The sequence below is a fragment of the Girardinichthys multiradiatus genome, chromosome 23 (assembly GCF_021462225.1).
Source record: "Girardinichthys multiradiatus isolate DD_20200921_A chromosome 23, DD_fGirMul_XY1, whole genome shotgun sequence".
Lineage (NCBI taxonomy): Eukaryota > Metazoa > Chordata > Actinopteri > Cyprinodontiformes > Goodeidae > Girardinichthys > Girardinichthys multiradiatus.
Window position 1 is genome coordinate 24,144,742 of NC_061815.1, and position 27,556 is coordinate 24,172,297.

At 41.2% G+C, this 27,556-nt stretch overlaps 2 protein-coding genes across 12 annotated transcripts in view; one reads left to right on the forward strand and one right to left on the reverse strand.

Annotated features, from left to right (window-relative positions):
• LOC124860390 (A disintegrin and metalloproteinase with thrombospondin motifs 2-like) overlaps positions 1–27,556 on the reverse strand; it is a 228,144-nt gene that overhangs the window by 158,018 nt on the left and 42,570 nt on the right. The gene's annotated exons all lie outside the window — the stretch shown is intronic.
• Positions 3,486–10,269, forward strand: LOC124860391. 9 transcript variants are annotated; one of them, XR_007036334.1, is made up of 6 exons: positions 3,486–3,613; positions 3,739–3,796; positions 3,878–3,936; positions 5,509–5,567; positions 7,106–7,210; positions 7,356–10,269. XR_007036334.1 is itself a non-coding variant. In XM_047353691.1 (6 exons), the coding sequence occupies exons 1-6, from the start codon at positions 3,514–3,516 to the stop codon at positions 7,667–7,669; spliced, it is 651 nt and encodes a 216-aa protein (XP_047209647.1). In that variant the 5' UTR covers positions 3,492–3,513; the 3' UTR covers positions 7,670–10,269. The 9 variants fall into 9 exon arrangements, 3 of the variants coding, with proteins under 3 accessions (XP_047209647.1, XP_047209650.1, XP_047209649.1); XR_007036332.1 differs by having other exon boundaries at positions 5,509–5,563; positions 7,092–7,210; XM_047353691.1 differs by having other exon boundaries at positions 3,492–3,613; positions 7,092–7,210; positions 7,414–10,269.

The following is a 27,556-nucleotide window of genomic DNA, read 5'->3' on the forward strand; positions in this document are numbered from 1 at the left end:
CTGACCCAGATCCTGATGACTTAGATTTTGATCAGTGTGTTGCCATTTGCAATGTGAGGAGAGGAACCTTTTTGGATCCTGAGCTTGGAATGGCAGGGACTAATACAGGTCCTTCTCAAAATATTAGCATATTGTGATGAAGTTCATTATTTTCCATAATGTCATGATGAAAATTTAACATTCATATATTTTAGATTCATTGCACACTAACTGAAATATTTCAGGTCTTTTATTGTCTTAATACGGATGATTTTGGCATACAGCTCATGAAAACCCAAAATTCCTATCTCATAAAATTAGCATATCATTAAAAGGGTCTCTAAACGAGCTATGAACCTAATCATCTGAATCAACAAGTTAACTCTAAACACCTGCAAAAGATTCCTGAGGCCTTTAAAACTCCCAGCCTGGTTCATCACTCAAAATCCCAATCATGGGTAAGACTGCCGACCTGACTGCTGTCCAGAAGGCCACTATTGACACCCTCAAGCAAGAGGGTAAGACACAGAAAGAAATTTCTGAACAAATAGGCTGTTCCCAGAGTTCTGTATCAAGGCACCTCAGTGGGAAGTCTGTGGGAAGGAAAAAGTGTGGCAGAAAACGCTGCACAACGAGAAGAGGTGACCGGACCCTGAGGAAGATTGTGGAGAAGGGCCGATTCCAGACCTTGGGGGACCTGCGGAAGCAGTGGACTGAGTCTGGAGTAGAAACATCCAGAGCCACCGTGCACAGGCGTGTGCAGGAAATGGGCTACAGGTGCCGCATTCCCCAGACCTGGGCTACAGAGAAGCAGCACTGGACTGTTGCTCAGTGGTCCAAAGTACTTTTTTCGGATTAAAGCAAATTCTGCATGTCATTCGGAAATCAAGTTGCCAGAGTCTGGAGGAAGACTGGGGAGAAGGAAATGCCAGAAGTCCAGTGTCAAGTACCCACAGTCAGTGATGGTCTGGGGTGCCGTGTCAGCTGCTGGTGTTGGTCCATTGTGTTTTATCAAGGGCAGGGTCAATGCAGCTAGCTATCAGGAGATTTTAGAGCACTTCATGCTTCCATCTGCTGAAAAGCTTTATGGAGATGAAGATTTCATTTTTCAGAACGACCTGGCACCTGCCCACAGTGCCAAAACCACTGGTAAATGGTTTACTGACCATGGTATCACTGTGCTCAATTGGCCTGCCAACTCTCCTGACCTGAACCCCATAGAGAATCTGTGGGATATTGTGAAGAGAACGTTGAGAGACTCAAGACCCAACACTCTGGATGAGTTAAAGGCCGCTATCGAAGCAGTCATTTCTGCCAAAGGATTCCCGACCAAGTATTGAGTGCATAACTGTACATGATTATTTGAAGGTTGACATTTTTTGTATTAAAAACCCTTTTCTTTTATTGGTCGGATGAAATATGCTAATTTTGTGAGATAGGAATTTTGGGTTTTCATGAGCTGTATGCCAAAATCATCCGTATTAAGACAATAAAAGACCTGAAATATTTCAGTTAGTGTGCAATGAATCTAAAATATATGAATGTTAAATTTCCATCATTACATTATGGAAAATAATTAACTTTATTACAATATGCTAATATTTTGAGAAGGACCTGTAGCTGTCAGGTCAGGCAGATTCGTGCTTCACAGACAGAGTCAAGTGAGGAAGACTACTATTGTCAAGGTCAGACCCCTACTCTACCAGGTTATAACAAAGAAGAGTTACGCCAGTTTCAGAGCACAGACCCCATGATCACCATGTTCCGCAAATTCTGGGACAGGAAGAAAAAACCCACTGGTAAAGAGAGGCCAGGTCTTACTAAAACTGTGATGTCTCTGCTCAGGCAGTGGCACCGAATTCAAGAGGCAGATGGTTTACTCTATCGGGTGATAGAGGATGTGCGCTTAGGTGAATGTCATCAACTCCTGTTGCCTGCTTGTTTGAGGGAAGCAGTACTGTCGAGTGTTCATGATGGAATGGGACATCAGGGCATAGAACGTACACAGAGTCTTCTCAAACAAAGGTGTTTCTGGGTTGGGATGTATGATGATGTCGAGGAATGGGTTAGAAACGGTAAAAGGTGTGTGCTAAGTAAAATGCCCCAGCCTAAGATACATGCTCCTGTAAAGTCATTTTTGGCTACACGACCACTAGAGGTTGTTGCTGTAGACTTCACCATCTTGGAGCCTGCCTCAGATGGGAGAATGTTCTCGTCGTAGCAGATGTGTTTACCAAGTTCACTCAAGCGTTTCCTACTCAGAGGGCTGAAACTACTGCCAAAATCCTTCTACGGGAATGGTTTTTGAGATACGGTGTGCCAGAGAGGCTGCATTCTGACCAGGGCAGAAACATTGAAAGTGAGGCAATTTCAGAATTGTGTAAAATGTATGGGGTAAAGAAATCTCGCACTACTCCTCATCATCCCCAGGGGAATGCACAATGTGAAAGATTAAATAGGACACACCATGACCTTCTGCGCACTCTGCCACCAGAAAAAAAAACGTTGATGGCCTGAACACCTGTCTGAGTTAGTTTATGCTTACAATGTAACCACACATGCTACCACTGGGTTCTCCCCATACTATCTACTTTTTGGGATTCATCCAAGACTCCCCATTGATGCTTTGTTATGACAGAAACTAAGACTGACTGGTTGACTGTACATCAGGAATGCCTTCGTGAAGCTCATCTTCATGCTAAAGAGCACACAGAATGGAAGTTGGCGGAAAGACTTGCACTTGGGAAATGCAAAGTACATTGTCCACCAGTAAATGTGGGTAAAGGTGAGTTAGTTTACCTATGACATAGGCCACAGGGAAGGAACAAGATCCAAGATGCTTGGGGACCTGTTGTTCACAGGGTGGTTGAGACTCAGGGAACAACTTTTACAGTGTGGTGCCAGTTGAAGGGAGGCCCTGTTAAGAGGATTCATAGGGGTGATCTCAGATCTTGTGTAGCTTATGTTCCTGTTCCTTGTAGAAAGGGTAGTGTTGCTCCTTCAACCAATGAGGTTCAGTCCCCAGCAGATCTTGTCAAAGTCAGTACCGATCCTGAGTATGTGGTGTTAGAAGAAGCCCCTTATTTGGATGTAGATCCAGGTTTTCTGGGAACTGAATCACTGGGTGATTTGTGTGACAATGCAGACTGGACAAAGGGCTCTGAGTGTGTAACCAGGGACTTCACTGAGACTGAACCTGAAGTGTTAAGATTGGAACAAGTGAATACGAATGACTGTTTTAGGGCATTATTCCACCTGTACCTCCACCCAGGAGAACACAGAGGATGACCGCAAGGGTGCATTCAAACCCTAATCATATTCCTAGATCTTTGTCATTCCATCTCACTTAGCTCTGATGCTTTGTCCCAGTTACCTGCTGGTATGGGTACTGTGTTCTTCAGAGAAGCTGGGAAAGAAGTTAAAGGTTTAAATTAAGCCACCGAGGACGCTGACTTATTAGCAGGGAAGTATGTAGCCGAGTGAAAATGTAGGACAATACAATTTACCACCACTAGAGCACGCTGTTTCTCTAGTATGCCCGGAAGTCAACAGAAAGTTAAACGGAACTGGAAGCGTTGCTCTGAGCACATGCATCTCGTTAGCTCTCAGCGGGAGGAAGGTTTAAGCTGCAATGGTAAATATCTAATAATCCTTATCGCTGTCCAAAAATAGTCAACTGAAATAACGAGTTTGATTATTAAAATGCATGAAGTGGATTATTTGCTGAGAGTACTGTTTGGATGTGGTTGATTGTCTCAGATCCGTCGGGAAGAATGGTTACCGGCATGCCTGCTGGGTGGAACATTGTAGCATCGATGTGAGTTTATGCTGTAAATATGTTTCTGTTGATTACCGTGCAGAAATGTGTAGGTTTTGTGACATTGTGAAAATATTTTAGTTTTCTTACAGTAGCATTTCACTACATCAATGGACAGTTGGTTTTAACTGAGGCCATTTGTGAGTATTTTCTACTATGTTGTAACATCATTTTGTCACAGTAACTGAATGTCTCATGTAAGTTAAACCCTGTCAGTTATTTTGTTCATTTTGTTTGTATATTTGCAGGGAGTGACCACTGCGGTTGTTTATGCTCATTTCTTATCTTGACAGTTGGTTTATGCACTTTAATAATTCAAAACTTTATTTAATGCTGTTCCACACTTGCAGAGCAGTCTGGGAATAAAGACCCCAAAACACGTTTTTGTATCTGCTTTCCCTCTAATTTCCCCAGCTCACATTTACATAGCTCTTGCTGTATGATTAGGGTCTTTGTTCTACTACCCCAGTTTTAATTCTTTAAAGCTTTAAAAAGGTGATCTCACATGATTGATCTGGATTTCTATCATCAACTCAGTCCAGGTTCCCTGTCCATGCCGATGATAATCCTCCCCACAGCATAATACTGCCACCTCCATGTTTTACTAAAGGGATGACGTGTTAAGAGTTGTGTGGAGTGTTAGTTTTCCTCCACACAAAGTGGTTTAAACAAGTTTAATTCTGATCACATCTAACCATAGCACCTTCTTCCATATCATTGCAGTGTCCTCTACACGTCTTTTGGTAAACTCCAAACAAGACTTTTTACAGCAATAGCTTTATTCTTGTCTTTCTTTCATAAAAGTCAGACTTGTGGAGTACACAAGTAGACAGATTCTTCCACCACAGCTTTATATCTCTGCAGCTCTTGCAGAGCACCCATGAACTTCTTGGCTGCTTCTCTAATTAAAGCTCCCTGTGCATGGTCAGAACAGGTGGACGGTCATGTCTTAGTGGGTTTGGTGCATGGGAAATGTTCAAAGCATGGAATGTTTTTTTATTATATTATGAAATTATTTACCCTGCTTTAAATGCTTCCAGAACTTTATCCCTAACTTCTCTGCTGTGTTTATGAAGGAACACAGCAGACAGAAATCTTCATGAACCCGTTTCTTCATTAGTGTATCATTGTCCTTTCACTTCACAATTATGCACTACTTTGTGTTGCTTTATCACATTGTGGTTGTGTGACAATTTAATTTGATGTGACAAAATATGCAAAAGCACATTTCTCCAGCACAAAGGGAAGAGAGTGTTGATCAAAACTGAACTTAAATATGAAGTAAGCCCATTTACAGATGAATGTTTAGAACCCAAGAATAATCTTCTAGTTGAATTATAGCTCCTTTCGGCCTGCTGTCATTGATTACTTTTTATTGTATTTAACATTTTGGATGATTAAAAAATCTCTTTTGGACAATGCAGATAGTCCTTTACCAACCAAAAAATAAGGAACACAGAGATTCATTGACCACATACAATGTTCCCGTCTGGCAGCTTTTGGCTTGATCCATAACAGTTGACATGCCCATTAACTCATCAACTCCTAAGCATTAAGATTTTTATGGTAACAATACTTATCAAAATAAGCAACAAACTCAAAAACCTAAGTTAAATGTTTCTAAATGCAGCCTCAAATCAAAGCCAGTGTAAGAAAGGTATTTGTATCTGTGTTTGAATGTGTGTGTGAATATATGTGTGTTTGTGTTCCAGCTCAAACAGAGAGAACACCAATAAGATCAGCCTCCGGATCGATCAGACTCAGACTGTGCGTGAGTTGACAGACTGAGCTGGTTGTTCTTTTGATTGATCCACCTTGTGTATTATGTGGGTGTGCATAAACATTCATGCCTCTGTGTATAAAAGACAGAAACTAACACAGTATAACATTTTTTTTTTTTTACTTAATTCATGACAAGTTCTTTCTCACACTGCAAAACCACAACTGAACTCTGTGCACATGAGAAATCAACTTCTCTGAAATATACTACCTATGAATCTATGGCTCAAATTAACAGACAACTGCTTCAAGTGCTGCTTTTGATGTTCTGATTTAGTGAGGAAACTGTGTGTAAAAGGGAAGCACTCACAAGTTCCAATGTGTGTTTTACATTATTCCCAACACGGATCACTGAGTTGACAGATTTCACAGCCAGTGGATGGTTTTTATTCAGCGCCACAATCTAACTGACAGTTTTCACACCATATCAAATTAAACAGGTAAACACACCTGAGGTTTTCTAAACCAAAGCAGGCAGTGTGTTGTGTGAAAGATCATCTAATATTTCCTCTCAATCAGTTTAAGAGTGGGAATTGTTTTCCAGGGTCCATATACATTTCTGATGGATACATTCCAGATGTTTTCAGAGCTTTCAGATTTCTCTATCCTTTCCATTAATTTTTAAATATAAAATACTAAAGTTCACTATGATTTTATGGCAGTTGTTTCTACAGCAGCCAGGTTTTAAATGTAGTATTTGCAAAAACTGGAAGGAAGGACAGAAACGTGGTGGGTGGGACATGGAGGGAAGAAAAGGAGAATAGACTGAAAGGAGGAAAGAGGAAAGGACACAAGCAAGGAAGAGAGGTAGGACACAATAAAAGTGAGGAAGGACACATAGAAGGAAATAAACAAATTACATCAGTAGGAAGGACACAAACAAAGAGGAAAGGGGAAAAAAAAGGTATAGGAAAGAAGGACATAAGAGATGATCAAAGGTAGCATACAAGAAAAGGAAGAAGGGGAGCAGAGAAGGAAGGAAATAAAGAAAGGAAAAACACAATGGAGGAAGGCTGGGTGCAAAGAATGAAAAAGGAAGGATACAAGGAAGTAATGGAGATAGGAAGTAAAGATTGAAGGGTCGACAACAATGGTGGAAAGATTCGTTATGGGAAAATTATTTTTAAAACTCTGAACTTCCCTTACCTCTCTCCTCTGACCTCTGTGTTTTGTTACCCTAGAGGAGTTGGTCTGTAAATTCATTATCAGAAGTTTTATGGTTAACACTCCCTGAAGGGTTATATCCCAAGGGAGGGTAGATGGGTGCCCTCATAAACAACTTTGTTACCTCTGACCCGGGGAGGGTCTAGGGGCCATGAAACTAAACTTTTTGAAGTTGAGATAACACCCTCATTCTGCTATAAATATGGTTTGTAATTTGTGTTCGTTGCTCTGCTTCACTGACTAAACTCAGTGACAGAGTCTTCAAATGCTGAAATGCCTTTGAATAAATTTATAAAGACAAAGTCCAGTCTTTCTCTTGTTAATGAGTTGATTTCTCTCCCACTTTGATAAGAAAATCCATAACAGATGCAATGATGGAAGGACAGAAGAGTGGAAAAACCCAAGGAGGGGATGGAGTAAGGGCACCAGAAATAAAGGAAAAAGGGAGGATATGAGGGATGAACGGAGGAAGTAAGTATACAATGAGGGAACAAACTCTTTAACAACAGGACAGGGAATAAAGTCTGAAAATACAAATAATTTTTCAAATACATTTTTTTTTCATACTTATCCAGAGCTGGGAAGTAGTGAAATCAAAATTAATACTTTTCCAAAGTTTTCCAGACTGCACATGAACCCTGGATTTCTCATTAACTACGTACTTTTCATGTAAGATGTAAGAAGGAAGGCGGAAAGAATAACAGGAAGGAAAATAAAGTTGGAAAAAACAAAAGCGGTACAGGACAGAGGACCAGAAGCAGCAGGTCAGCACTAATGGTCAGTGACATGGCACTGTGGCTGGGCTTGGCGCAAGCGTCTGAACTGCTGAAATATTTACACAGCTTACAGAACGAGAGGCTCATTCACTTCAAATCAGTTGGAGCAGAGAGGCAGAGAGCCAGAACACTCTTCCACCTCTTCACTTACTGAGGCAACAGCATGCAGTTCAAATGGATAGCAGCACATGAATAATGTGCACGTGTGACTTTTTGTTTTACTTATTTATTTTTGCCCCAGTGTGTTAGGACGCTCTCTTCTTCATTTTGTTAAAGGTTTAAAGATTAAGTCTATTTGACCCTGTTATATCGATGTCTTATTTCTGCATGCATTTGTTATATACACAAATATACATTTGTGTCCCCATGCAAGCAGTCTTGCCCGCGTGGGTGTTTGAAAGTGAACTTTCCAATCCCCAAGGAGCTTTTTTTGTGTCTCCTTGTCAGCTTTAAAAGTTAGGGGTCAAACCAGCACGCACCTAACACAAGCCAACTCCACTTGCTGTTACCACGACACCAGAGGGCATAAACATAAACTGAAAACTGTCTCATTTTCCTAATGATAGTTCAGGTAAACTCCTCATGTTTGTATCAGCTGGACAGATAGTTAAAGCAATGCGAGACAATGTGCTTTTTTACATAATATTTTCCCTCTCACTTGAAAGTTACTGACCCTTTCTCACCTTTTTTCCTACCTTTTGTTTTCTTCCTTGCAAGCGGTCTAAGATGGGCATATCCACAAGCATAGTGCTTGCTAAGCAAGTCTGCCAGCTCCAGTTTAATATTTAATTGTGGATCTATATATACAACCATGTATACTGTACACACTGACATGTTCAGACAATTTGGCTGGGGACTAGACTTGGCCCCATTTCAGCTTGATTGGTATTGATCATAGCAGGCCAATCAGAAACTTAAAAACTGGAATTTTTTTCTGATTAGTGAGCAAACCATACAAAGCTCTACCAGCTCTCAGGAATAACACTGCTGAAAAGGAAGTTGCTACTGATTGAAAAATGCTCAATTTAGATATTTTCTGTATCAGCAAGGTGTTTAAAAATAAAGTCTGAAAAGCACAGAAGGAGCAAGAAGCTTTTAAAAGGAAACCAACTTGTCTGAAGTTCATTCAGGCTGTGAAAAAGCATGAGAGAATGAGACTGATCCTATTACAGCCAAATTGCACTATTTGCACTATCCTTTAAAGCTTTCAACCTCTGTGTGTAATTTTGGATTTTAGACACTGAAAGAAATTTAGGAATATCAGATTGAATGTAAGGAACACAAGCTGTTTTAACAATGCTCATTGTGTTAACTGCTAATATAAGACACTAAAGACAGTTTAAAATGTCAATCTGTAATAATTTTGTCTTTGTTTTAAAATTGTTTTACAGCCACTGCTCAAATATACGGGCTCATATTGTCTTTGCAAAATAAATGATAAACGTGTTGAGAGCTTACATCTTTTATGCTGAAGTTGTTAAAGAGAAATAGGACAATCCTAAAGTCAGTACTGGCAGGCTAAAGCTTTAAAACATCAAAGATCGAATATCAGTCAAGAAAGTCTGAATGGTGCATCCCTAATGAATGCACTAATGTACTAACACCTGTGAAATCCTCTGTAAAAGTTAATAGGCTCTTAAATATAGCTTATTTATTTCCTTATTGCACCTCAATGTAGATGTTGTGATATATCCAAGACTTCCAGCAGTGAGCTAAGAGCCAGTGGCTCACTGAGAACAGAAGCCTTGGACATATTTTGTGAAAAAGAAATATCAACTGTGTATTGCGGAGTTCACTCAGATCAACTGAGTCTACACTCTTTGTAGGATGCATATCCATGCACACCATTTTACAGCCCAAATCTGTCAAAATCCTGGGGATTTTCTCTTGAATTTTATGATTTTTGTTTCATGCTTCGATATTTAGTGATTAATTTTGCTCCTGATGAATTCAAGTCTGCTCAGAAACCATCTGTGCAATTTTGCAAACAACTTCTTTCTCCTGAACAAGAGGCAAGGGGTGTCCAATGGTGTGAGCATACTCCTCCTCATAGGTGAGCTGTTTGGATTCTCCAAACATACATGTGCTGTTAAATGACTATACTTGGGTTAGCTGCATTACATACATTTTTATTTAAAAGACTGGTCTTGGTCTCAAGACCGGTCTTAAGACTGGCCTCGAGACCGGTCTTGCGACCAAGACCAAGTCATGGTCATTTCAAAGTCATGGTCTTCTCTTGGTGTCGGACATGCTAGGCTCAGTATGTTTTGTTCAAGACTTAGACCAAAACCACAGCTGCAGCATCCCTTTTTTTCTGCAATTTGTGTGAAAGTCCCGTCTGCATTCAAATGCAACCATAAAGTTTTTTTACTTTGAAAGTTTTATTGCTGTAACCTCTGCCTCTGCATGCTTACATTTAATTTTTTGTTCCCCTAAATGTTGATGAGTTGCCACAGACAAATTACCTTTAAATCTTTGTAACAAAGAACTGTTATGATTACAGCAACAATCCTTAAAATGAGGTCTGCCTTGGTCTTGGACTTGGCCTCTCCTCTCTTAAAGTCTTGGTCTTGTCTTGGTATTGATTTGGTCTTGGGTTAGGTCTTGACTGCAACATTAGTATCAATAATGAACTGTTTCTAATATTTCTATTAAAAAGCTAAGAGTACATTCTCAACAGTACTATGATGTAAGTTTTGTGTCCGTGTGCTCTTTGGAAAATAAATTATACAAAGGTTGTTTGTTCCCCATCTGGTTATGCTTTTACGCCTCGTTTCTTTGTCTTTTATATGTCTAGTACCACCTTTTAGACAGGAGTTTTAATGTCGCAAAATTGAACTCAGCTGCATGCCATCTGCAAAAGAATCATGCAGAACCTGACAAACATGAACAGATGATGAAGTTACAAGGCAAAGATCACACTGTTAAGAAAACAGTTGAGCATACGTGAAATTAGGGCTTAGTGATTCTTACTAGAATCACAACTTTCTTTGAGTAGACAGTCAATTACAGCAGTTAAAGCTTCTTAATCACAAACGGCAACATAACAGTGTTGAGAATGTTACAATGTCCATGCAAAAAGCTGCATGGCTAGTGTAACCTGGCCATCACAAACACTGTTGGAGACTGGTCCTTGTACGCCTTCAGCTAAACATTCTGATGACCATAATTAACACTGTTCAGCCAACCTCTACAGGTCCTTCTCACAATATTAACATATTGTGATGAAGTTCATTATTTTCCATAATGTAATGATGAAAATTTAACATTCATATATTTTAGATTTATTGCACACTAACTGAAATATTTCAAGTCTTTTATTGTCTTAATACGGATGATTTTGGCATACAGCTCATGAAAACCCAAAATTCCTATCTCACAAAATATTTCATCCGACCAATAAAAGAAAAGTGTTTTAATACAAAAAACGTCAACCTTCAAATAATCATGTACAGTTATGCACTCAATACTTGGTCGGGAATCCTTTTGCAGAAATGACTGCTTCAATGTGGCGTGGCATGGAGGCAATCAGCCTGTGGCACTGCTGAGGTCTTATGAAGGCCCAGGATGCTTCGATAGCGGCCTTTAGCTCATCCAGAGTGTTGGGTCTTGAGTCTCTCAACGTTCTCTTCACAATATCCCACAGATTCTTTATGGGGTTCAGGTCAGGAGAGTTGGTAGGCCAATTGAGCACAGTGATACCATGGTCAGTAAACCATTCACCAGTGGTTTTGGCACTGTGAGCAGGTGCCAGGTCGTGCTGAAAAAATGAAATCTTCATCTCCATAAAGCTTTTCAGCAGATGGAAGCATGAAGTGCTCCAAAATCTCCTGATAGCTAGCTGCATTGACCCTGCCCTTGATAAAACACAGTGGACCAACACCAGCAGCTGACACGGCACCCCAGACCATCACTGACTGTGGGTACTTGACACTGGACTTCTGGCATTTTGGCATTTCCTTCTCCCCAGTCTTCCTCCAGACTCTGGCACCTTGATTTCCGAATGACATGCAGAATTTGCTTTCATCCGAAAAAAGTACTTTGGACCACTGAGCAACAGTCCAGTGCTGCTTCTCTGTAGCCCAGGTCAGGCGCTTCTGCCGCTGTTTCTGGTTCAAAAGTGGCTTGACCTGGGGAATGCGGCACCTGTAGCCCATTTCCTGCACACGCCTGTGCACGGTGGCTTTGGATGTTTCTACTCCAGACTCAGTCCACTGCTTCCGCAGGTCCCCCAAGATCTGGAATCGGCCCTTCTCCACAATCTTCCTCAGGGTCCGGTCACCTCTTCTCGTTGTGCAGCGTTTTCTGCCACACTTTTTCCTTCCCACAGACTTCCCACTGAGGTGCCTTGATACAGCACTCTGGGAACAGCCTATTTGTTCAGAAATTTCTTTCTGTGTCTTACCCTCTTGCTTGAGGGTGTCAATAGTGGCCTTCTGGACAGCAGTCAGGTCGGCAGTCTTACCCATGATTGGGGTTTTGAGTGATGAACCAGGCTGGGAGTTTTAAAGGCCTCAGGAATCTTTTGCAGGTGTTTAGAGTTAACTCGTTGATTCAGATGATTAGGTTCATAGCTCGTTTAGAGACCCTTTTAATGATATGCTAATTTTGTGAGATAGGAATTTTGGGTTTTCATGAGCTGTATGCCAAAATCATCCGTATTAAGACAATAAAAGACCTGAAATATTTCAGTTAGTGTGCAATAAATCTAAAATATATTAATGTTAAATTTTCATCATTACATCATGGAAAATAATTAACTTTATCACAATATGCTAATATTTTGAGAAGGACCTGTACACCTTGCTAGTACTGGGTTGGACCCCCTTTTGCCTTCAGAACTGCCTTAATCCTTTGTGGCATAGATTCAACAAGGTACTGGAAACAATCCTCAGAGAGTTTGGTCCATATTGACATGATAGCATCATACAGATGCTGCAGATTTGTCGGCTGCACATCCATGATGCGAATCTCCCGTTCCACCACATCCCAAAGGTGCTCTATTGGATTGAGATCTGGTGACTGTGGAGACCATTTGAGTACAGTGAACTCATTGTCATGTTCAAGAAACCAGTCTGAAATGATTTTCCTTTATGACATGGCGCATTATCCTGCTGGAAGTAACCATCAGAAGATGGGTTCACTGTGGTCATAAAGGGATGGACATGGTCAGCAACAATACTCAGGTAGGCTGTGGTGTTGACACGATGCTCAATTGGTACTGAGGGGCCCAAAGTGTGCCAAGAAAATATCCCCCACATCATTACACCACCACCACCAGCCTGAACTGTTGATACAAGGCAGTATGGATCCATGCTTTCATGTTGTTGATGCCAAATTCTGACCCTACCATCCGAATGTTGCAGCAGAAATTGAGACTCATCAGACCAGGCAACGTTTTTCCAATCTTCTATTGTCCAATTTTGGTGAGCCTGTATGAATTGTAGCCTCATTTTCCTGTTCTTAGCTGATAGGAGTGGCACCCGGTGTGGTTTTCTGCTGCTGTAGCCCATCCGCCTTATGGTTCAACATGTTGTGCATTCAGAGAACCTCTTCTGCATGCCTTGGTTGTAACGAGTGGTTATTTGAGTTACTGTTGCCTTTCTATCAGCTCGAACCAGTCTGGCCATTCTCCTCTGACCTCTGGCATCAACAAGGAATTTGCGCCCACAGAACTGCCACTCAATAGATATTTTTTCTTTTTCAGACCATTCTCTGTAAACCCTAGAGATGATAGTGAGTGAAAATCCCAGTAGATCAGCAGTTTCTGAAATACTCAGACCAGCCCGTCTGGCACCAACAACCATGCCACGTTCAAAGTCACTTAAATCACCTTTCCTCCCCATTCTGATGCTCGGTTTGAACTGCAGCAGATGGTCTTGACCATGTCTACATGCCTAAATGGATTGAGTTGTGATTGGTAAATTTAAAATTTGCGTTAATGAGCAGTTGGACAGGAGTACCTAATAAAGTGGCCGGTGAGTGTATATTGGGGTTTTGATGGTTCTTTCAATCTGAAGTGGTTCTACCTCCAAAAAAGAATTAAAGCATTGCTCTTTCTTCTTTTTCCAAATAGAATAAAGGTTCCAAAAACATCACGTTTAGGAATCTCTGTTCAAAATCGACCAAGTCGTTTGAGAATTGAAATCTAAATATTTTAGGTTTTGAAACTGACCACAAAACACAACATTTTTTAAAATCCTACAATCCTGCAAGCAACAGAAAACTGATTTGTGTCTTGTGGCATCCCTAAGCTGTGCAGCCCTGAACAGTGAGCCATATCGACCATATAAAATAAACACCACTACATATGATACTGTGTTTATTGTCCCCACCCATCATTATCTGTGGTACCACCACTGTGTCACGTTACTGACAGTGTCATTGGATAAGGGAAAAATATGAAAAAACTTGCATTACTGAATAAATACTGTTTTATATTATCCAATGTTACCTGTGAATTTGACTGATGGAATATATGCTGAGCGTCCGATGGGCGGGACAAAGCCCAGCATTTTTGCTTCACTATTGAACTCATTGTTTAAAGGACTGTGAAGCTGCGGGAATGAGTGAGAGGAAAGGCACGTCGTTACCAGTGATAAGAAGCTGATTCTGAAGAAAAGTTGAGCGCGTTGTAGCGCATATTTAGTCATTGACATGTACACACAACAGTATATATTTGATCACTTATTTTTTGACATTTTAGGGGAAGCAGAGCTTCCCTTGCAGTCTTAGAGCAATCGCCACCTATATATATATATATATATGTATATATATATATATATATATATATTATATATATATATATATATATATATGATAGATATACAGTACAGACCAAAGGTTTGGACACTATTGCAATTTTGATACAACCCAATGTATGAAATTATTGCTAAAACCTATTAGAAACACTTATAAAAAAGCAAAAATTTCATCTTGTTACATTTCATAGTTATAAGTGATGAACAGTTGTATCGTATAAATCCTTATACATTACAGACCAAAAGTTTGGACACACCTCATTCAAAGAGTTGTCTTTATTTTCATGACTATGAATATTGTAGCTTCACACTGGAGTCAACAAAACTATGAATTAACACATGTGGAATTATATACTGAACAAAAAAGTGTGAAACAACTGAAAATATGTCTCATATTCTAGGTTGTTCAAAGTAGCCACCTTTTGCTTTGATTACTGCTCCACACACTCTTGGCATTCTGTTGATGAGCTTCAAGAGGTAGTCACCTGAAATGGTTTTCACTTCACAGGTGTGCCCTGTCAGGTTTAATAAGTGGAATTTCAAGCCTTATAAATGGGATTGGGACCATCAGTTGTGTTGTGCAGGAGGTGGATACAGTACACAGCTGATAGTCCTACTGAATAGACTGTTAGAATTTGTGTTATGGCAAGAAAAAAGCAGCTAAGGAAAGAAAAACGAGTGGCCATCATTACTTTAAGAAATGAAGGTCAGTCAGTCCGAACAATTAGGAAAACTTTGAAAGTGTCCCCAAGTGCAGTCGCAAAAACCATCAAGCGCTACATAGAAACTGGCTCACATGAGGACCGCCCCAGGAAAGGAAGACCAAGAGTCACCTCTGCTGCAGACGATAAGTTCATCCGAGTCACCAGCCTCAGAAATTGCAGGTTAACAGCAGCTCAGATTAGAGAACAGGTCAATGCCACACAGAGATCTAGCAGCAGACACATCTCTAGAACAACTGTTAAGAGGAGACTGTGTGAATCAGGCCTTCATGGTAAAATAGCTGCTAGGAAACCACTGCTGAGGACAGGCAACAAGCAGAAGAGACTTGTTTGGGCTAAAGAACACAAGGAATGGATATTAGACCAGTGGAAATCTGTGTCCAAGTTTGAGATCTTTGGTTCCAACCACCGTGTCTTTGTGCGGCACAGAAGAGGTGAACGGATGGACTCTACATGCCTGGTTCCCACCGTGAAGCATGGAGGAAGAGGTGTGATGGTGTGGTGGTGCTTTGCTGGTGACACTGTTGGGGATTTATTAAAAATTGAAGGCATACTGAACCAGCATGGCTACCACAGCATCTTGCAGCGGCATGCTATTCCATCCGGTTTACGTTTAGTTGGACCATCATTTATTTTTCAACAGGACAATGACCCCAAACACACCTCCAGGCTGTGTAAGGGCTATTTGACCAAGAAGGAGAGTGATGGGGTGCTGCGCCAGATGACCTGGCCTCCACAGTCACTGGACCTGAACCCAATCGAGATGGTTTGGGGTGAGCTGGACCGCAGAGTGAAGGCAAAAGGGCCAACAAGTGCTAAGCATTTCTGGGAACTCCTTCAAGACTGTTGGAAAACCATTTCAGGTGACTACCTCTTGAAGCTCATCAGCAGAATGCCAAGAGTGTGTGGAGCAGTAATCAAAGCAAAAGGTGGCTACTTTGAAGAACCTAGAATATAAGACATATTTTCAGTTGTTTCACACTTTTTTGTTCAGTATATAATTCCACATGTGTTAATTCATAGTTTTGATGCCTTCAGTGTGAAGCTACAATATTCATAGTCATGAAAATAAAGAAAACTCTTTGAATGAGAAGGTGTGTCCAAACTTTTGGTCTGTACTGTATATCTATCATATATATATATATATATATATATATATATATATATATATATATATATAAACATGCCTGTTGCTGAGAGCTCTGCTAATGACAGGTTATGTTTTCAGGCAAAGCTGCATGAGGTCGTCCATTATCCTAGTCCCTACTGGCCTCTTCCTCTCCTTACCTCCCACTTTTCCTGTCTCCCTACCTTCCTTTCTCCTGTTCTATCTCTCACTTTTCTTTTTAATTACCTGATGTCTCCTCTTCTGGCCCTGACGCCAATAGAGATGTGAGCAGCAGCGCCTGCACTGAACCGTCTCTGTGCACCCAATCATGAACCTCACCGCTGCCTGTCTGTGTGTATACTCAAAAGTTTATATGTGCTTCTATTTTTATAAAATATGTTGATGCTCTTTGCCTGTGAATATTATTCACATTATTTGTTTTTCCAACATGAATGTATTCCAGTACAGCATAAATAAACAAGTTGCATTCAATTTATATGTAGACTGATGAAAACATGACAGCACATCCATATTTTTCAGTAACTTGTCTGTTGACTATTTTCCTCATTAACCTATAAATCTTTTACTCTATCTTCAAACAATAAGTGCAAAAGCACAAACTTAATTCCCCAAGCAATCAAGCTGACATTTAAACAGCCTTTTGGTTGATATTCCTAAAATGTTAAAGCTATCATTAAATGAAGACAAATGATAAATTCTGCTCAAATCAGACATTGTACTTTAAGCCCCAAACAGGCTAATTTAACCGGGGATGGAAAACACAGAGAAGCCATGGCAATAAATCACAGTGGAAAGAGAAAACAAAGATTGAAAGGATTTGGCAAGATGATCATAAACCAACTCATTTAAAGTTCCTCACAGAACCCACAGAAAAGGATTCAGAGGAAGTGAGAATGATGCTCAAACTGATTTTGGCTGCTTCTCACTCCTCTCTGTCTGCTATTACAGATCACAATAAGGCCCTCTGTGTGTTAGTGCCATGCACTTTTCCTTTCTACAAGTACATGCTTTTGTACCCTTTTCTGTTTCCTTTGGCTGGTCTCCCGGGGATGTCCCTTCCTTCACATAATGCTAAGCTCAGGTTCCCCATCTGTGACTTGTATGAGGACAGAAGCAGCTTGTTACTCTCTAAACAACTGAGAAGCCTCTGGCACCCTGGCATTACAGCAGAGACTGATGGATACTGACAAACACAAAGTTTTGTCTCATTGAGTGTTTTTGTACATGTGGGTGCTTAAGAGCGTATTTGAAAAGCATTAAGGGAACTTGCATTCCTCTTGTCATTGTTGGCATAAAAAACATTACAAGAGTATGGTTTACATTGTGTTTGAGCTAGACAGCATTTTCTTTTTCATCAAAATTTAATACAAATGTGGTTCTTCAGAATGGATTTGGATATCCGCTCTGGACTGTTGTGATCATTTTAAGTTGTCTAAAACTGGGCTTCTCTGGTGCTCTCTTGTGTAAAAATGTAGATCCACTAACTCCTGTGCTCATCTTTGACTATTTTGATCAGTTCCTTGTTTCTGTCTTCCACTTGTAGTAAATTCTAGCCATCTTCTTCAGTGGCTCCATCCATGCTCTCCCACAGCTGCTCCACATTCAATTAATCATTCTCGCCTGTTTTTTCCAGTAATGACTCTGCTCCTCAGGTGTTTATTGTCAGATATCCCTGTTTCCTATCTCATGTCTCGTACCATCAGTTCCTTGTTACTTTTCTCTCCACATTTACTGTTTTCTAAGTCTTTTTCTTCAGTTTGTTCAATGAAATCAATGTCACGGTGATTCTGCCCGCCTCCTTCCAGTTATTGTGTAAAAATACCAAAAAATAGCAATATCCTGTTTTTTCCCTTAGATACCAATCCGAGTCATTTGAGAATAGATATTTCCCTGATACAAAATCCCAGTTTGATACTCTATTAAATGCATATATATATATATTGAACTCTGGTATGTCACCCATAATGTTGTGTGCATTTCAATATTTTGAGCAAAACTGTGCTCTTACCCTGCTAATTGAACCTTCACACTCTGCTCTTACTGGTGCAATGTGCAATCAATGAAGACTGGCTACCAGGCTGGTCCAATTTAGCCATGAAACCTCCCACACTAAAATGACAGGTGTTTCAGTTTCATTGTCCAATCCCTGTATATGTATATATATATAGATATATATATATATATACAGTAAAATAACACAAAACATGTTGTGATCGTTACATTTAACTAAATCTCTTATTCCTTTCTGGACCCTACTCTGCTCCATTTTGCCTTTCTGCAGGTCAGTCTCAGTATGCTGCTTCAACATGGGGTTAGCTTGGGTAAAAACAGCCATAATATCCTGACAATGGGTTGCTTAAAATGTTCATAGATTTATTTGTTTTCAAAGACATATCTTACTCAACACCCACAGGTACAAGCTTCAACAAACACAAGTGCTGGAGAGCCCTTTTTGAAGTGTTCCTGAATTGAATGTTAGCATGTTTACGTTTTGTTTTGATATAACTCAATTTTGGTTGTATATTTCAGTGATTTTCCAGGAAATTGTGTGTTGATACAAATTCTGAAAAAATTGTTCTCCAGGTTTGAGAAATTTTGATTGTCTTAAAATTAAACAAATAAGGTTTCCCGCTGCTTTCTGCACACAGATCCCGGGACATTGGGCGTATCTGAGCCACACAAACTTTGTATATTTCATAGCAAGTAACATGACACAGACAGACAAAAAGCTGCAACAGTCTCTCTTTCACTACCAATGTCATTGTAAAAAATGAAAAATCTTAGACCATTTGTTAGATAACGAACAATGTGCATGATTTTGCAAACCCAGTAAACTCTCAAGAACGAAACACTTAGCTTGACAAATAGTGGAAGAAGTACTGCAGTGAAACATATTTAGAAGTAGGTAATAAAGTCTGTAAGTAGATGATATTGTTAACATGTCTGTGTCAATATTTGCATGTAATGCTGATATCTGTGGAGGGCAGAATAGTCCAGTGGAGATCTAAGGTTTTAAATCTCATTCACAGGAAAATTTGCATTTATCCTTTTCCAGACTATTTTGTATTTTTCCCTAAAATTCCATCTCCAGTTAGTGTTAGGGTATATGAGGATAAACCAGCATGCAACCTATTTTGTTGCTATTGTTCCACAAAATACATACATTTCAAGCAGATAAGTGTCTTCTGCTACAAGACAATAAAAACAGGGCAGTTGATGAAGAGTGTCAAACTTCCTCTTTGATGCAAGCTAAAATCTTTCATGAAATTTCCAGAATCAGCTTTATTTTAAGTTTGTGCAATCAAGCAAGTGATTCTGTCTTTGGTTATAGATGCTCTCATAACAACTAATGGTCATAAAAAAAACAATTGTCACACATACATCTGTCAATGTGTGCAGACAGAGTCTCACAAGCACAGATACTGCAAATTTTGAAAATAGGCCACTTCAGTAGACTAGTAATTTAAGTAGTGTGATTGCACCACTAAACAGCACACAATGTTTCAATGTCATATTTTCAAATATACTGATTTTTACATTACATTTACATTGATTTTCTCATTCAGGAGAATCCTGCAGGAGCAGCTTATTTTAAAGCACTGTAAAATCAAATGAAAACGCTTCTATAAAGATGTACTGCATAAACAGAGATGTTGATCTCTGACAGCATATGAAAAACGATACACAGAACTAAAGGTTGGTTACTCTTAGTGGGAAGGTGCAGGGATCCAGTTAAAGATTAGGCTTCACTTGTCTTTGAATAATTTTTTTAGGTTCTGCTCATTTTGCCACATTACATTTCCATTGTGTGCAGTTTAATTAAGTACACCAGTAAAAGAAATTTCACCAATTCGGATATTTATCACATGATGTGAAAAACAGTGAAATTCTTAGGAACCAACAATAAGTAGTAAACTAAATCCTAGACGTCCTCCTTCCACATTTGTCATGCAAACATGTAACATCCTATACTGAATTAGCTAATGCAACTCAGCTTGGTTATAAGTGATATAATCCAACAAATAATGTCAAACTTCTAAATGTCATTTACTTACAGTTAGCTGCACACACTCAAGGCTTTCCCGAATAACTTAATCAATTTAAAGTGAAGCAAAACCCGATGTAAAAGCCTAACCCCACCCCCAGCCAAATTTTGATAAAAGCCACCAAAGTGGGCGCTGCCAAGATACACTGAGGGGCATGGCCAAGTCTGGGGATGAGAGGAGGGGACTAAGCAGGGTGTGGCCAGGACGAGCGAATGTGGCAGCTAGTTTAATTTCACATGGAGAGTGACCAGAGCGACGTGTGTAGTTTCGCCAAAGATAGATCTTTTGAGGCGGAGGATTTTTCACCCACCTCATCACCAAAAGTTAAGATAGGCTTTATGAACCCCAGTGGGCCTGAACCATTTCAGTTCAAGCAGCTGACTCGGCGATACCTGAAACCGGTGCTGCTGAGGCAGTGGAGGATAGAATAGGTCCGGTGTCTAAGTGGTAAAGTGATGTTAGCAGCATCACTGCTAACATGGGTTAACATTCAAAGCAATAACAGACTTTAAGAAAGTTTACATTTACATATAGATTTATATTATGTCAAGTAAAGTATATGATCAAATGTATAAAGCATAACACTATGATCAATGCTCGCAATTCCAACTCCTGGTTATGAGTCTGAGTGAGATGGTTTTATACCCAAATGCACGACTGTGACATAGACATGTACCAAGCTGCACCGTTTATACCAATAGGAAGATTCAACAGCAGTAGAAATTGTTCAACCGAAAGAGGGCAGCACTAAGATGGTTTTAGTACAAATGTTGCAGAATAAAAACAAGTTTACATGAAAATGTAAAAACAATTGCACAGTGACATAAAGATAACACCCTTAAGGCCCAAAGTATATATGTACTTTATCTGCAAAACGAAGTTGAATAATTTAGTTCCTGTGCTCTTTCACTGTTCCCCTGCACTGAATGTCTGTCCTGTGCTGCAAATCTAGAAAGTCCCAGAATATTGAGGCTTTAATTGACTGCTGTTAATTGTGATTGGCTGGTGGGACAGCCAATGATAGTGAAGATCAGATTTTAATGCACAAACAGACAAAATTCAAATCTTTTTTACAGTACGTAGATGAAAAAAGACTGAATTGGATAACGAGATACAGAAAAAGATAAACAAATTTGTATATTACAACTAATGGGAAATGAACATTTGAAAACAGATGTTCTATGAGTTTTTTTGAATTGTATGAACAGTTTCTACACCAGGTTATATATTGAAAAGGATATAGGCTATATCCTGTGACAAACCCTGCTGTGGCAATCCATTTCCAAAAAGCAAAAAATTCAGTGATAAATTTAAATATTTTATTATAAAGGAAACATTGAGTCCTCCGTAAAACAAAACACAATATGTTCTGTTACATTTCAGTGAGTGGTTATGAAATCCTGTGAAATCTGTAAGCTTTTTCTGAAATGGGGTCAGTCAAAGTGAAAATGTCTTTAATGAAATTTGTAAATTTTCAGCAGGCCTCAAACTGCATTATGTTACCTCATACTAATGTACTTACTAGGGCTTTGACTCAAGCATGTATGCTGTGATGTATTCAGGGGCTCAGATTAAAACAGCACAATGACTGATCTTTATGGAGCTAAATTGAGATGCGCATCGTGTATTCACATAAGCTGCTTCTATCGGTGAAGCATGTTATCTTTCAAAACCAATCACATTTATATAGAATATCGATGATCTATTACAGATAATTCCAGTTCCCACAGTCCCTGAATGCAACAGCTGGGAATATGTTCTTCAGCCACTGTGTTGAGCTGTCAGTCATGATTCTGCACCCCCGTGATCTGAGGCCCCGCCCCCCACGCCAAAACAGGGCCAGAAGTTTGAAGCCGAAAAAAAAATCTGCAAATTCGAAAAAAAAACTTGAATCTGAAAAGTAGTTTTGAACATTTTTTTTTTCCAGTTTTTTTTTTCAGTTGCAAAATTTCTTTCCAGTTTTCAAATTTTTTTGGGGGGAGGTTCAAAATAATTTTTCAGGTTCCAATGTTTTTCTTTTGAACGAACTTTTATTTTTCAGGTTCAAATTTTTTTTTTTGAACAAACTTTTATTTTTCAGGTTCAAATTTTTTTTTTTTAACAAACTTTATGGGCCCAATTTAGCTCCATAGATCTTATGTAGAGCTTTTCATCAATGACGAAGATAAAGTCAAGTGAAATAGATAAAGTGAAAAAGCAATAGAGGTAAGAGGACAAAAGATGATAATATCACTATCAACTTGCAATGTTGGAGGAATGATATAGAATAGGCTTGACCAAATATGTGTTTACTCACTTTATTGGTTGAGGTTCTTGATATATTCAATGCAAATGTATACAGTGCTATATAACACAGCTGTTTTTTGCTGGTCTATTTTACTCCTAGACCAGTTAAAGGAAGGCTCGGGTCACATCCTTCATATAGCTGCATTTAGCCCTTGTGGCAATGTTCCAAGGTGTTGAAAGCAAAATACTGGATTTTTGTTCTTCAAAAGCTTCAGTAAGTGCATCGATAGCAGTTAACTGCCTGTATGTACAGTATATCTTGCTGCTTTTTGTGAAACATACATTCACTTGGTTGTAAAAGATTTCTCAACAGAAATAGGTTCCAATAAAAAATTAAAAAAATGACCTGAATTATATTACAGCCACAAGTAAAATGTTTTTTTAAATGAGAATCAGCTGCAGTCCCAAAATAACATATGCATAAGAAAAAAAGAAAAGCCACTTTGTGGTAAGGTCAAGAACAGTGTATGAAGGGGCTGTTATCATGTCGTATACTCTAAATTATGTTGAGTTTAGGAATGATTGATGACAACAATCAGCATCATCTGATGAGAGATGTTACTATCAATACATAAACTCAGTTTAGCCAGTTTTGAGCTTAACTGGATAAGTGTTCTCTTCTGGAAATGTAAACCCACTCAACTTCCAATGAACCAATATATTTTAGCCTCGGTTCCACTGAGTTTGCACAATTCGATGTATCAACAAAGTCAGCTAAAACAAGTTGTCTACACAATTTATACTGTCAACTTATCGAGGGCATGGCACCTTGGACCAGTAGACGGCAGCTAAACATGCGTTGCACAAGACAGATGTGCGCTTCTCTTCATTTTTTAAGTCAGCGCATCATGTTTCCATCCCTTTGAATAAATCTTATTGTTTGTACAGTAAAGTTTTAACAAAACCTAATTAATGATAGCTGCTACCAGAAACATTTGGTTTTTTTGTGCGTGTTAGAAACAACAATAAATTAGTGAATAACACAACACTGGAGTTGCCTTATGATTTAGCACTTAAAGGATTTTTTTTTTATTGTTTTTACCAAAAACTGGACTATATTTGGTTAGAGCTACTTAAAAACCCAAAAGATGTAAATTGGTGAAATCTAGATTAACTTGTTTTTCTCTTAACATACTGTATATTTTCTCAACATACTGTATATTTTAAAAAAAAATTGTTGGGGCGTGCAGGCTGTTGCTAATGTTTTGGTTATTTTTTTATTTACTTTTTGTTGACATTTCAGCAATAATAAATGTCAAAGTTCAGGCGGACGACCAGGACGTCGTCACAAACAGGCACAGAGTTCAGGCGGGCGACCATGACAGCGTCACGAGCAGGCACAGAGTTCAGGCGGGCGACCATGACAGCGTCACGAGCAGGCACAGAGTTCAGGCGTGCGACCAGGAGGTTGTCCCGAGTAGGCATAAAGTTCATAAGGAGTCCAAGACCCGCTACTCAGAGGCCTGATCAGCTGGCGACGGGGGCGAAGACCTGGAGACCGGCAGAGACGTAGAGACCTGGGCGGCCGGCGACGGCAGTGGGAACCTGCAGGTTGATCAGGAGGCCGGCCGCGCCGAGTAGAGGACCCTCGGTCAGAAGGTCGGCCGAGCAGAGTAGAGGAACCTCGGAGCTTAGAGTCAGGCGTGGAGTCTGGTGCTCCATAGTCAGGCGTAGAGTCTGGCGCCCCATAGTCAGGCGTGGAGTCTGGCGCCTTAGGCAAAACCTCCGTCAGTCAATCTGGCCTGGAACACAGTCAGTCGGCTCAGGAGCACAGTAAGTCAGCTCGGGAACACAATCACTGGGCCCAGTAGCTTTGGTCATAGGCAGTCCACCCACGGACACCTCTGGCACGGGCTCCTCTGGAACATGACCTGGCTAACCCTCAGAGGCTGACGCAGAAACGACAGGACCCCAGGAAACCGATGCAGCTTCTGGGGGACCCTCGGAGGCCAGAACGAGGACAAAGCTGCACCTTGAACCCCTCAGAGACAGGATTCCGGCGGCGCTTCCTCCTCGAACCCTTCATCACAGGGTTCAGGAACGGGGACGGGGACCAGTTCCCCACTGAACCCCTGGAAAGCCTGCAGACTAGGAGCTGCAGCTGAGGCGTTGCTGAGACCCTCAGTGGCGTGCGCAGAAGCTGAGGCGTTGCCGAGACCCTCAGTGGCGTGTGCAGAAGCTGAAGCGTTGCTGAGACCCTCAGTGCGTGTGCAGGGGCTGAGGCGTTGCCGAGACCCTCAGTGGCGTGCGCAGAAGATGAGGCATTGCCGAGACCCTCAGTGGCGTGAGCAGAAGCAGAGGCGTCGCCAAGACCCTCAGTGGCGTGTGCAGGGGCTGAGGCGTTGCCAAGACCCTTAGTGGCGTGTGCAGGAGCTGAGGCATCGAGCTGGAACCTCAGGGGCTGTGAGTCAGGCTGTGAGTCAATGCGGCCTGGAACATAGTCAGTGGGCACTGGAACACAGTCAGTCAGTCCAGGAGCCAGAATCAGAGGTAGTCCACCCTCAGACACCCCTGGAACCGGAAATAGAGGTGGTGCGTCCTCGGACCCCTATGGAACTGGAAATAGAGGCAGTCTGTCCTCGGACCCCTCTGGAACCGGTAATAGAGGCGGTGCGTCCTCGGACCCCTCTGGAACAAGTAATAGAGGGGGTTCGTCCTCGGACCCCTCTGGAACACGTAATAGAGGTGGTCCGTCCTCGGACCCCTATGGAACCGGAAATAGAGGTGGTGCGTCCTCGGACCCCTATGGAACCGGAAATAGAGGCAGTCCGTCCTCGGACCCCTCTGGAACAAGTAATAGAGGGGGTTCGTCCTCGGACCCCTCTGGAACACGTAATAGAGGTGGTCCGTCCTCGGACCCCTCTGGAACAGGGAATAGAGGTGGTCTGTCCTTGGACCCCTCTGGAAAGTTTGCAGCAGGCTGTAGACCTGACGTGGACTGCTCAGCAGCAGCTGCAGTCAGGAGACATGGTGTGAGCTGTGCTGCGGCAGCAGCGATCAGGAAACCTGATTGCTCTGCAGCTGCAGCTGAAGCACTCTGGAGACCAGGCGTGGGTTGCTCTGCAGCAGCAGCACCCTGGAGACCTGGCGTGGCCGGCTCTGCAGCAGCAGCAGCACTCTGGAGACATGATGTCGGCTGGACTGCAGCAGTACTCTGAAGACCTGACGTGTGCTGCTCAGTACCAGCTCCCTGGAGACCTGATGTGGACTGAGCTGCTGCGGCACCGCTCTGGAGACATGACGTGAACTGAGCTGCAGCAGCTCTCGAGACATGACGTGGACTGGACTGCAGCAGCGCTCTTATGGCTTGGTGTGGATGAAGAAAACTGCCTTACTGCACTCTCATAATCCTCCTCCATTCTCCTTAATGCCATGAACAACTGAGGTGAGGAATGGAGAAGACTTATTCTTCTAAAGTTCTTGATCTGGCATGCATAAAACCTCAGACGCTCCTCCAGTTCATAAGGCGTAGCCCCAGTGCTATGGGCTAAAAAAAACGGAGGTGGCACTGACGGGACTGCGGCAAGCCTGGGAGACTGTGCTGTGGCAGACGTAGATACGGGAATACTTGCTGCATCCCTCCTGCCAGCAAGCAAAGAAGTTACCGCTTCAGACGTGGCAGCCGCAGCGGCGCTCTGAAGCCTTGGCGTAGGCTGCTCTGCAGCAGCACTCGGGAGACACGCAGCAGCTGACACAGGAAATTCCTCCTCGCCAACTGACCGGCTGGGAACCCCTGCATGTCGGCGATTCTTGCGGCGGGAGGATGATGACGGCTTTGCTGCCGGTACGGGAGCAGGAAGGGAACATTGGAGCTGAGGCGGAGGGAAAGAACAGCCCTCCTGAACGCTCTGGCGCTGGGCCGCCTCACGCTCCATCTGCTCCAGCAGCAGTGGAGACAGCAGAACCTCCAAATCCGTTGGCAGATGCCTCATTGCCTCCTCCATCTGACGCTGATCCCACCGATCCCTGGCACTCTCCCGCCTACTGTCCGCAAGGTCCATGTTTGGTGGAAACATTCTGTCAGGACTTGTGCAAAGTAAGACCCCAGATTGCAGACAAGCAGGCAGCATGACGGTAAGTGAAAAAAAACATTTAATTAACAAAAAACTCACTCATAGGAAGATGCAGGAACAAAACAATAAACGGGCAGGTAAGACATGAGCATGATCCAGAAAATGTTTCTGCGACGAATGACAGAACAGGTGTGTATTTATGGAGCGTGAACCAGGTGAAGCAAGAAGACAGATTAGCTTGGTGCAGGTGAACCAAATAAAGTTAATTAACAGACAGGAGAGAACAAAACGTGACTGGAGCAAAACAGAGACTCTTGAATACAAGCTAACAGAAACTAGAAAAACATGAAACTAAAGCATAACCAAATCCAAAAACCAAACTTGACAAAAGATGAACAAGACTAAAACATGACCAGAAAAATAATAAACAGAAACATGATTCAGAACTTCAACTGTGAAACAAGACCAACAAAACCCAAAAACACCCACAAATCATAACAGCATCCCTGTCCCTTCTGAAAAAAGCCATAATAATAATGCTGCCACCATTGTGTTTCACCACAGGGATAGGGGTTCAGAGTAATGTACAGTCTTAGTCGTCTACCACTTTCAAAAGCAATATATCTTTGTCCTTCCACCTCACAGTTATGAATTACTTTTTGTTGTTCTGTCACAAATAATCTCAATAAAATACATCACAGTTTCTGTCTGTAACATGACAATATGTGAAATAAAAGGGATTTAAGAACTTTTGCAAGGCACTATACCTGTGCAGACACACTGCTACAACCATATTGGTTTAATGTTTGATTTTGATACCAACCAGATTATATTTAACAGAACTGAAGTGGGCCTCTTTGATACTCAGGATTCTTTTATACGCTACATAAAAAGGCACTACATCTGATTGGGTCTCTTAAAATTGCTCTGTGAGGTTATATACAAACTAAAAGATGTAAGGGACTGGGATGAATTACAGTGCAACTTTAGGTGCATCAAAGGGCTAATTTGTTTGGTTAAATGGTTTTTAGAAGATGTAACTTGAGATTTATCTGTGGTCATGTTTGAATGAATCAGATCTTTA